We start from the raw sequence: 12,278 nt of genomic DNA, 5'->3' as shown, positions 1-12,278 counted from the left end.
GATTCATTTGCAAATATTTCTCCCATTCAGAGGGTTGCCTTTTCGTCTTGTTTATAGTATCCTTTGCTGTGCAAAAGCTTTGAAGTTTCATTAGGTCCCATTTGTTTATTTTTGTTTTTATTTTCATTTCTCTAGGAGGTGGGTCAAAAAAGATCTTGCTGTGATTTATGTCAAAGAGTGTTCTTCCTATGTTTTCCTCTAAGAGTTTTATAGTGTCCGGTCTTACATTTAGGTCTTTAATCCATTTTGAGTTTATTTTTGTGTATAGTGTTAGGGAGTGTTCTAATTTCATTCTTTTACATGTAGCTGTCCAGTTTTCCCAGCACCACTTGTTGAAGACACTTTCTTTTCTCCATTGTATATCCTTGGCTCCTTTGTCATAGATTAGTTGACCATAGGTGAATGGGTTTATCTCTGGGCTTTCTATCCTGTTCCATTGATTTATATTTGTTTTTGTGCCAGTACCATACTGTCTTGATTACTGTAGCTTTGTAGTATAGTCTGAAGTCAGGCAGTCTGATTCCTCTGGCTCCGTTTTTTTCCCTCAAGACTGCTTTGGCTATTCGGGGTCTTTTGTGTCTCCATACAAATTTTAAGATTTTTTGTTCTAGTTCTATAAAAAATGCCATTGGTAATTTGATAGAGATTGCATTGAATCTGTAGATTGCTTTGGGTAGTATAGTCATTTTCACAATATTGATTCTTCCAATCCAAGAACATGGTATATCTCTCTATCTGTTTGTGTCATCTTTGATTTCTTTCATCAGTGTCTTATAGTTTTCTGAGTACAGGTCTTTTGTCTCCCTAGGTAGGTTTCTTCCTAGGTATTTTATCTTTTTTGTTGCAGTGGTACATGGGAGTGTTTCCTTAATTTCTCTTTCAAATTTTTCATCATTAGTGTATAGGAATGCAAGAGATTTCTGTGCATTAATTTTGTATCCTGCAACTTTACCAAATTCATTGATTAGCTCTAGTAGTTTTCTGGTGGCATCTTTAGGATTCTCTATGTACACTATCATGTCATCTGCAAAGAGTGACAGTTTTACTTTTTCTTTTCCAATCTGTATTCCTTTTATTTCTTTTTCTTCTCTGATTGCTGTGGCTAGGACTTCCAAAACTATGTTGAATAATAGTGGTGAGAGTGGACATCCTTGCCTTGTTCCTGATCTTAGAAGAAATGCTTTCAGTTTTTCACCATTGAGAATGATGTTTGCTGCGGATTTCTCATATATGGCTTTTACTATGTTGAGGTAGGTTCCCTCTATGCCCACTTTCTGGATAGTTTTTATCAAAAATGGGTGTTCGGACTTCCTTGGTGGCGCAGTGGTTAAGAATCTGCCTGCAAATGCAGGGGGACACAGGTTCGAGCCCTGGTCTGGGAAGATCCCACATGCCACGGAGCAACTAAGCCTGTGCGCCATAACTACTGAGCCTGTGCTCTAGAGCCTGTGAGCCACAACTACTGAAGCCCGCGCGCCTAGAGCATGTGCTCCGCAGCAAGAGAAGCCACTGCAATGAGAAGCTTGAGCACCGCAATGAAGAGTAGCCCCCGCTCGCTGCAACTAGAGAAAGCCCGCGCACAGCAGCGAAGATCCAACGCAGCCATAAATAAATAAATAAATAAATTTATTAAAAAAAAAAAAAATGGGTGTTGAATTTTGTCAAAAGCTTTTTCTGCATCTATTGAGATGATCATATGGTTTTTATTCTTCAGTTTGTTAATATGCTGTATCACACTGATTGATTTGCATATATTGAAGAATTCTTGCATCCCTGGGTTAAGTCCCACTTGATCATGGTATATGATACTTTTAATGTGTTGTTAGATTCTGTTTGCTAGTATTTTGTTGAGGATCTTTGCATCTATATTACTCAGCAATATCGGTCTGTAATCTTCTTTTCTTGTAGCATCCTTGTCTGGTTTTGGTATCAGGATGATGATGGCCTCGTAGAATGAGTTTGGGAGTCTTCCTTCCTCTGCAATTTTTTGGAAGAGTTTGAGAAGGATGGGTGTTAATTCTTCTCTAAATGTTTGATAGAATTCACCTGTGGAGCCATCTGGTTCTGGACTTTTGTTTGTTGGAAGATTTTTGATCACAGTTTCAATTTCAATACTTGTGATTGGTCTGTTCATATTTTCTGTTTCTTCCGGGTTCAGTCTTGGAAGGTTATACCTTTCTAAGAATTTGTCCATTTCTTCCAGGTTGTCCATTTTATTGGAATAGAATTGCTTGTAGTAGTCTCTTAGGATGCTTTGTATTTCTGCGGTATCCGTTGTAACTTCTCCTTTTTCATTTCTAGTTTTATTGATTTGAGTCCTCTCCCTCTTTTTCTTGATGAGTCTGGCTAAAGGTTTATCAATTTTGCTTCTCAGTAAGCCAGCTTTTAGTTTTATTGATCTTTGGTATTGTTTTTTTTTGTTTCTATTTCATTTATTTCTGCTCTGATCTTTATGATTTCTTTCCATCTACTAACTTTGGGTTTTGTTTGTTCTTCTTTCTCTAGTTCCTTTAGGTGTAAGGTTAGATTGTTTATTTGAGATTTTTCTTGTTTCTTGAGGTAGGCGTGTATAGCTATAAACTTCCCTCTTAGAACTGCTTTTGCTGCATCTCATAGGTTTTGGATCGTCGTGTTTTCGTTGTCATTTGTCTCTAGGTATTTTTTGATTTCCTCCTTGATTTTTTCAGTGATCTCTTGGTTATTTAGTAACGTATTGTTTAGCCTCCATGTGTTTGTGTTTTTTATGTTTTTTTCCCTGTTATTCATTTCTAATCTCATAGCGTTTTGGTCGGAAAAGATGCTTGATATGATTTCCATTTTCTTAAATTTACCAAGGCTTGATTTGTGACCCAAGGTGTGATCTATCCCAGAGAATGTTCCCTGTGCACTTGAGAAGAACGTGTAATCTGCTGTTTTTGGATGGAATGTCCTATAAATATCAATTAAATCTATTTGGTCTATTGTGTCATTTTAAGCTTGAGTTTCCTTATTAATTTTCTGTCTGGATGATCTGTCCATTGGTGTAAGTGAGGTGTTAAAGTCCCCCACTACCACTGTGTTACTGTCAATTTCCTCTTTTATAGGTGTTAGCATTTGCCTAATGTATTGAAGTGCTCCTATGTTGGGTGCATATATATTTAATTGTTGTATCTTCTTCTTGGATTGATCCCTTGATCATTATGTAGTGTCCTTCCTTGTCTCTTGCAACATTGTCTATTTTAAAGTCTATTTTATCTGATATGAGTATTGCTACTCCAGCTTTCTTTTGATTTCCATTTCCATGGAATATCTTTTTCTATCCCCTCACTTTCAGTCTGAATGTGTCCCTAGGTCTGAAGTGGGTCTCTTGTAGACAGCATATATATGGGTCTTGTTTTTGCATCCATTCAGCAAGCCTGTGTCTTTTGGTTGGAGCACTTAATCCGTTCACATTTAAGGTAATTATCCATATGTATGTTGCTGTTACCATTTTCTTAATTGTTTTGGGTTTGTTTTTGTAGGTCCTTTTCTTCTCTTGTGTTTCCCACTTAGATAAGTTTCTTTAGCATTTGTTGTAGAGCTGGTTTGGTGGTGCTGAATTCTCTTAGCTTTTGCTTGTCTGTAAAGCTTTGGATTTCTCCATCGAATCTGAATGACAGCCTTGCCAGGTAGAGTAATTTTGGTTGTAGGTTCTTCCCTTTCATCACTTTAAATATATTGTGCCACTCCCTTCTGGCTTGTAGAGTTTCTGCTGAGAAATCAGCTATTAACCTTATGGGAGTTCCCTTGTATATTATTTGTCATTTTTCCCTTGTTGCTTTTAATAATTTTTCTTTATCTTTAAGTTTTGTCAGTTTGATTACTATGTGTCTTGGCGTGTTTCTCCTTGGGTTTATCCTGCCTGGGATTCTCTGCACTTCCTGGACTTGGGTGGCTATTTCCTTTCCCATGTTAGGGAAGTTTTCGACTATAATCTCTTCAAATATTTTCTTGTGTCCTTTCTCTCTCTCTTCTCCTTCTGGGACCCCTATAACGCGAATGTTGGTGTGTTTAATGTTGTCCCAGAGGTCTCAGGCTGTCTTCATTTCTTTTCATTCTTTTTTCTTTATTCTGTTCTGCAGCTGTGAATTCTACCATTCTGTCTTCCAGGTCACTTATACGTTCTTCTGCCTCAGTTATTCTGCTACTGATTCCTTCTAGTGTCTTTTTCATGTCAGTTATTGTACTCTTCATCTCTGTTTGCTCTTTAATTCTTCTAGGTGCTTGTTCTTTAATTCTTCTAGGTCTTTGTTAAACATTTCTTACATCTGCTTGACCTTTGTCTCCATTCTTTTTCCGAGGTCCTGGATCATCTTCACTATCATCATTCTGAATTCTTTTTCTGGAAGGTTGCCTATCTCCACTTCATTTAATTGTTTTCCTGGGGTTTTATCTTGTTCCTTCCTCTGGTACATAGTCTTCTGCCTTTTCATTGGCTAGCTTTCTGTGAATGTGATTTTCGTTCTACAGGCTGCAGGACTCTAGTTCTTCTTGCTTCTGCAGTGCCCTCTGGTGGATGAGGCTATCTAAGGGGCTTGTGCAAGCTTCCTGATGGGAGGGACTGGTGGTGGGTAGAGCTGGGTGTTGCTCTGGTGCGCAAAGCTCTGTAAACCTTTAATCTGCTTGTCTGCTAATGGGTGGGGCTGAGTTCCCTCCCTGTTGATTGTTTGCCCTGAGGAACCCAGCACTGGAGGCTACAGGCTCTTTGGTGGGGCTAATGGCAGCCTTGAGGAGGGCTCCTACCAAGGAGTACTTCCCGGAACTTCTGCTGCCGGTGTCCTTGTCCTCATGGTGAGACAGAGCCACCCTCCGCCTCTGCAGGAGACCCTCCAACACTAGCAGGTAGGTCTGGTTCAGTCTCCTATGGGGTCACTGCTCCTTCCCCCTGGGTCCTGATGCACACACTACTTTGTGTGCCCTCCAAGAGTGGAGTCTCTGTTTCCCCCAGTCCTGTCGAAGTCCTGCAATCAAATCCCGCTAGCCTTCAAAGTCTGAAGTCTGTCTCATATGCTTTCATTACCAGACTAGTTCCAACAATAATATTTGTCCATATAGGCCAAGAAATAGTTATTTCAAACTGACATTGGATCACCCTTTAAACCCTTAAATTAACACTTAGCTTCAAAATAGATTACTTCTCAATAATATTCACACCAGTATCATTATTTGTTACGTGGTCCATTATGGAGTTCTCAATATGATACATACACTCAGATCCCTACATTAACTGGTTCTTCAAAGGAATCTGGGAACTCCTCATCCTGTTGCTGGACCCCCAGGTTGGGAAGCCTGACGTGGGGCTCAGAACCTTCACTCCAGTGGGTGGGCTTCTGTGGTATAATTGTTTTCCATTTTTGAGTCACCTACCCAGCAGCTATGGGATTTGATTTTATTGTGATTGCGCCACTCCTACCGTCTCATTGTGGCTTCTCCTTTGTCTTTGTATGTGGGGTATCTTTTTTGGTGAGTTCCAGTGTCTTCCTGTCGATGATTGTTCAGCAGTTAATTGTGATTCTGGTGCTTTGGCAAGAGGGAGTGCTCGCACATCCTTCAACTCTGCCATCTTGACCCAATCTCCCCTAAATATTTTCTAATATAAGTAACCTGGTCAAACCCACGTCCAAAGAAGGATAAGGTAATCACTCCAATCAAGACCTATCGCAGCCTTCACAAGTGTGAGCTACAGAAGCTGCTACTCTAAGGACACGAAGAGTTATAGTGACTGACGCAGAACCACAGGCACTAGAAGCTTGCCTTTCTCTATGCAGTAGAGCATGGGCAGCAGATTCCAGTGATTTCAGGGAGTGAGTGGAAAAGGTGAGTGAGTGAAGCAGGATGAATGGGACTGTAATTGACCTCTTAAATGGTAGCATCCAGTTGGCTCAGGAGATTGCTGCTTTTGGAGAATGCAGTTACGAATTCCCCATCCCTTTAATTTTTCAAGAGTAGTTAAAGATCTGGATTTTTATGTGAATTCTCCTTATTTTTCATTTGATGTTTTATAAACTTTATTTTTCAGCTGAAATACTCCACCTTTCCATCCATTTTGTCCATCTTTTCCTTTATTTTCCTTAAAATCGTATTATACTTAGGTGACGTCCTTACCTGGGAACTACAACATGAGAATCACCTTGGGGAATACCTCTATTGGCTGGTTTTAGCTCTTATTATGTCACTTTTTCCTGCTTCTTAGAATGCCTAGTAATCTTTAATACATCTGAATGACACTTTGCAGAGGCTCAGGATAATATCTTTCCAAAGTTTTTTTGTTTTTGGTTTTTTTTTCACCTACATAACAGTTAAATTATCAGTGTATGATCTTGATCCTATCAAGGCATACTTTTATTCCAGCTTTGTTTTAGTTTTGCCTTTACTTGTAAAGCATGGGCTCTATACTCTCAACTAGATGCTTTGTGTACCACAGTCTGGGCTCAAAGTCTAACATCTTATCCCTGCATTATTTATGCTCTGGAATCTTTGCAGACTTGTCAGCCTTCCAAAAGATGCTCTCTGCCACTTCTGGTCTTGATCTCCTAATCAGCAAGGGAACTTACCTTGATAAAGTTTATTTAAGCCATGTAGGTTTCATCCAAAACCCAATTTTAACCAAATATTGGGACTGGAATTTGTGTTTATTCAGGACGTGCTTACTCCTCGTTCACACCATCGAGGAGGTGCCCTAGGGCTCAAGGGAAATACACAGGCAGAATCCTGGGGCTCACTCTTCAAGGCTCCCCCTTCTCCAACACCCTGTCCCTCATATTCCAGCTGTCTTAGGATCCTGAACACTGATTCCTGCCGGTGCTGCCCAGGGAGAAGCCACTCCCTTGGGCTGCAGCCAGAAAAATGATCTTAGTGAAAAAAGAGCAGGTGAAGGTGGGACTCAGCTCTAGTACCTCCCCTCTCAAGGATGGCAGCCCTCACATGGTTGCTGTTTAATGCCTGCAAACAGTTGTTTTATATATTTTGGTGGTTTCCTTTGATAAGTTGTAAAATGTGCTTTCCCAAGAAGAGATTATCTCAGATTTTACAGCAATTTATAGCAGTATCAAGACCAATTACTCCCTCACAGCCAGCACAGAAGGTTCAACTCTCTTCATTTTTAAATGTTGGCAACAAATTTTTCTCTTTTTCTTAAATCACTGAGTGGTCTTTTAAACATATGAACTTAATCATGTGCATAAACTCACGCATAATAAGAGAAATATTAACTCAAACGACCCCAATATGCCATTTTTCATCTATACGTTTAGCAAAAGTACAAATCTGATAAATACACTTGTTTGGAGAGAATTTGTGAAAGCAGGTAGTTTCATATATTGCCAGTGGGAATGTCAATTGATATCATCCCTACAGAAGGCAACATGTAATATGAATCTATTCCACTTCTGGGAATTTATCCTACACATATATTTGCACACATGCAAAATGGCAGAGGTACAATGGTGTCTTGTGTTAATTTGCATTTTTTGGCTACCTAGTGAGGTTACTTACCTTTTCATAGGATTTGACCATTTTTCTGTTTCTCTTGCTTATCAGTCTGTAGGAGTTGTTTTTGTTTGTTTGTGTTTGTTTTGTTTTTTTGCATATTCAACAAATTGATCCTTTTGCAGCACTAGTATTAAATATTCTCTCCCTATCTAGCATTTGCCATGTTTATGGTGGGTTTTTTTTTAAGGTGAACAAAAACTTGAATTTTTAATGAAACCAAATTGGTCAATGTTTGCCTTTGGGGCTTATAGGTCCCTTTCTTGCTTAAGAAAGCCTCTCTTTCCTGGAGTATATACCTATATTCTCCTAGCTTCTCTCTTATTATTTTCTGGTTTTTTTTTTTTTACATTCACCTTGTGATAGTAAAGTAATTTAAATTAGCTCAGTGGTTTCCTCTCATAGCCAACTTTCTTAGTCCATCAACAGTTGATTAAATACTTCAGTTCTGTGCTGTCTTCTTTCAAGACCACGTTTACTACCATCAGAGCACCAGCTAAAGGCAAGCTGCCAGCTCATTCTGAGATAAGTATTTTCCTAGACTACACATTATCTAGGCTAGAAAATAGAGTGAAGTGTTTTAGTTTGAAAGGCTTTTCAACTAAAGATCCTGCTGAGCTTACGGCTTCATCTGGAAGCAAGAGTAAAGGAAGAGAGTTAATGCCAGTGATGGATTTAATTAAATGAAACATTTGATCCTACCAACAAGAACTAGAAAACAAGATTTTATAAAAAGAATTGAAAAAAAAAAAAATTGAGAGTTGTCACCACCTCTGAGTATGAAAGACTGAGACAAAGAGAGCTCAAAACAGAGAGATTTATGGCATCACTTTGACATGGGAAGAGATCTGTGTACACAGTCAGTTGCCAGTAATTCTTGAATTGGATACTAAAGCTATATTGCTTTGGATGGTATTCCAAGAACTATCAGTATGGAGATGGCACCAGCTGAGATGGACAATATATTTTTAAAGTGTATGTGTATGTGTGTGTGTGTGTGATACATTTAAATGTGTAAATTTGATAGAGACTAGCCAAAATGAGTTGCAGACCAGAACCTATAAGGCATCACTTCCCATCCTCTAAAGCACTGTAAAAAGTGACTGGGGACACCGCATCTAACTCTGACCCACATGGGTAGTAAGTGGTAGTGATGGAGTAACAATGCAGGTGAGCCTGACACTTTTCACCACAATAATGTTGATGATATTGATGTTGACAATGTCAACAAAACTGTAGTATGAATGAAAAACAGCCGTTCATCTGGTCTGAAGAGATATTTTGACTTCCTGAGCTAAGAGATAATCTTTTCTTGGGAAAGCACATGTTACAACTTATCAAAGAAACCAACAAGTTTCATGGCAAAAACATGAAAATGTATCTTATTTCTCTGATTGTGAGAAGTTATTTTTAAAAATAAGCTAAAGCAAACCAATTTGTAGAAAATAAATATATTAACCAGATGACCATCTTCATTTTAGGGCATGAAAACCAGCACATTAATACAGTCACAATCACAAGTGCAAGATGTTCTTTAAATAAAGGAAACAAAACATAAATGTTTTACGTAAACCTTAGAGTTACGTGAAGAGTACTTACTGGAAACCTAACTACAGTGACATCTGTCTTTGTGGACTCAACCAGGAAGTCCATCCAGAAGTCCACAAGTTCCTGCTTGGCCACGGGCTGTTCTGAAGTCAGTTTCACAAAATGCTTATATATCAAAATTGTCTCTACAATAGACTTGAGGTACCTAAAAAAATCAAAAGATATAAGACACATAATAGGCAAATTTAGAACCACCTGTTCCATCTATCCCAGTCTTACTCTGTAAATGTAATTTAAATATGGCATTAATAATTATGCATGCCAAGTCACTAAACTTTATTATTTGTTATATGTCATGTACTATCACATGTTATCTCACTTAAATCTCACAAAAATTCAATAAAGTAGGCCATTTTACCTCCATTGTAAAGATGAGGAAACTGAGGCTTAGACAGCTTAAGTAACTTGGACTGAACAATACATCTACTTAAAACATGACTTTTAAAGTAATGCCTATTCTATTCAAGAAAGTGGTTAATGCATTTGTTTTAAAATATGCTCCCTTGAGAAAGCTTTTCTAAGTAGACCGATCATAAGGGATATTATTTTGCTCTAAAGTAACTCAGCTCATATATATTATACAAATATCCTCAAACCTTAAGACAGATGGTGCCTCAAAGGAAAAAGTCAGGAAAAAATGAGGAGCAAGATAATTATATGAGATAATGGGTAAGCAAGCACTTTGTAAACTACAAACATGGAAGTTAACATTAAGTTAATGGAAACAAAGCATTGTTTTGTGGTTGTTATTACTATTGCATAAAATAACGTCTGTTTTCTTGTCAACAGAGGCCAAGACACCTCAGACCAAAGCTCTTTATACCCATGCTTCAGTCTCCTCTTCAGCCATCATCAGAATGGTCGTCATAAAGAAATAACCAACTTGGCTACATGTAACGTGTGCATTTATTGGTTCAGTTATTTTCATGCCATTTGCTGAATGCCTGCCGTCGACATGCTACTGACAGTACAGCCCTGTCCTCAAGCTGCACATGGTGTTGAGGAGACAGAAATGTAACAGGTATTATAGCACCATGAAATAAATGCCCACGGAGCTGTAACTCACAGAGATACGACTAACAAAAGTCATACAGTCAGTATCAATAGAGATATGACTGAAGAACGATGGAAACACGAAAGAAGAAAATTTCCGGAGATGAAAGAATCACAGTGTATGTAACAACATCCACCATCGTCTCTCTGGGTGTGGGGAAGGGTTTTAGGCCAGCATGTGATTTATGAGCTGATGTGATTTGCGAGTGTTCCCCAGGTGGAGAAGAGGGCTGGAAGACGATGCTCAGTGTCTGCTGAGACACAATGGCATGACGTCAGAAACTGGCGTGTTCAGAGTAAATAGAGAGCAGCGTAAACCTAGGGGTGTGACAAGGACTGAGGTTTAATGACTAAGGGCAAACCTTGTTTGCCACGCCAAGGAGGTGGACTTTATCCCCTAGGCTGTGAGGAGCCATTAAACTACGCTGATTTAAAGATTTCAGTGGAGGGGAAGGGTCAAACATGCATTTTAGAAAGATCACTATGGGAGCAATGCTGGGGAGGATTTGTTAATAAAGGAGATCTGAATGTGAGGAAATGCTTTAAGAAGTCATGAAGGTCTACCATGGTGGGAATTTCCTCAAATGGTCCCTCTGATGAAAAGAAGTCAGTGGCCTGAGCTCTGAGCACTCTGAGCCTTTCTTGATATCACAGTTAACCTTTAAAAGTCTTTACAGCTAATGGTCAATCATTACATGTGATGCACGATAAAATTAGCATTAAAAAAAAACAGTCCTAAATGCAGATGGAATTTTGTTTTCACCTCTCCAATTACCACATCCATAGTGATGAGACTTGGGTACATCCCAAGAAAAATTTGAAATTAGAAAAACACACATAATACAGGAAACATCTAAATGTGTCAGTAAACCCTGAGTAAAAAGAAGTGAAAATCAAGAATGAGAATTCCAAAAGTGAGATTAGATCATGAAGGAAACAAAGGGCACATGTTTGGAGCAGAGGCTGGGAAGGCTGAGATGGAAGCTTGTGAATCTGCTGATTAGAGTTGCAGGTGTAAAATTCGAGGCTTTTGCATGATTCAAGTGGGTGACACTGGCCAACCTAGGCTAGCAGGTTGGTCAGTGTGATGGAAAGGCTAAGCTTGGTGGCCAGTGGACACACCTGTGTCCAAAGTCATCAGAACCTACATGTAACACATTTTATTTATGAGCATCAATCACTTTTTCCTCTAGAGTCTGCATTTTATTCTCTAAGCAAATAAAATCCCCTAATTGTCAGTTCAACAGATTTAACAATTTAGAAACAAGTGATAGGAGCTTTTATCAAAAATAACTGTACAAACACCTAACAATTTACTATTACCATGCAGGTGTCTTCAGTTTAAAAAGCTTTTCAGATGCTTGAATGACTCTCAAATGGTCATTGGCCAGGACACTTGCTCCCAGGAAAAATCCAACTTCCCAGTAGCTCTGGAGCTTTTCCAAGTTTCCCTTTTTACCAAGAAGGCTACTGAGCTTCACCCCTAGAAGACGAATAGGAAGAATATCTTTACAACACATGGCAGGCAGGCAGAGCTGACGTTTTATTAAAAAGCAAAACTAAGCTTTCATCCCTCCTTTCAGATTAAAATAGTTTTGTTAAGTTTCTGATTCTTAAAAGGGCTTAAGTTCACTGTAAAAAAAAAAAAAAAGTGGACAAATCAGAAAGGTACACAGAAGCAAGTGAAAATTTCCCTCAATTTGAAAACCACAAAATAACTGCCAGTGTCACACTGATGTACATCATTCTAGAATTTTTATATATGCATATATGCATAAATTAAAAGGTGATAACACTCAACCTCTTGCTGTGTAACCTCCTTCTTTCCCTTACTACATCATGGATTCTTCAGTTACTTGAAAGGGAAATGTGCTGAAATTCTATCCATCAGTTGAAGCATAAATGTATACAGTATATATAGTTTGCAAGAGTAAAATGCTATAATAATTAATAATTTTATATGCAAAAACAGTTATTATACACTTAGAAAGTTAAAGAAATAAGGAAACTGACAAATAACACTGTCTTGAATACTGTGGCTTTGTAACAAGACTTGAAATCAGGTCATGTAAATCCTCCAACTTTGTTCTTTTTTAACATTGTTTTGTTAC

The 12,278-nt window shown here is 38.4% G+C and overlaps 1 protein-coding gene across 3 annotated transcripts in view; it reads right to left on the bottom strand.

Annotated features, from left to right (window-relative positions):
• Positions 1–12,278, bottom strand: part of MAP3K5 (mitogen-activated protein kinase kinase kinase 5) — a 216,838-nt gene that overhangs the window by 76,771 nt on the left and 127,789 nt on the right. For all 3 annotated transcript variants that reach the window (XM_061206961.1, XM_061206960.1, XM_061206959.1), the window contains 2 exons: positions 11,491–11,650; positions 9,106–9,259 (listed from right to left, as the gene is read on the bottom strand). In XM_061206961.1, coding sequence (XP_061062944.1) covers positions 9,106–9,259; positions 11,491–11,650 — 314 coding nt within the window. The remainder of the gene's footprint in view (positions 1–9,105; positions 9,260–11,490; positions 11,651–12,278) is intronic.

Source organism: Eubalaena glacialis, chromosome 12 (genome assembly GCF_028564815.1).
Source record: "Eubalaena glacialis isolate mEubGla1 chromosome 12, mEubGla1.1.hap2.+ XY, whole genome shotgun sequence".
In the NCBI taxonomy this organism is placed as follows: domain Eukaryota; kingdom Metazoa; phylum Chordata; class Mammalia; order Artiodactyla; family Balaenidae; genus Eubalaena; species Eubalaena glacialis.
This window is presented reverse-complemented; position numbering and strand designations above follow the sequence as displayed.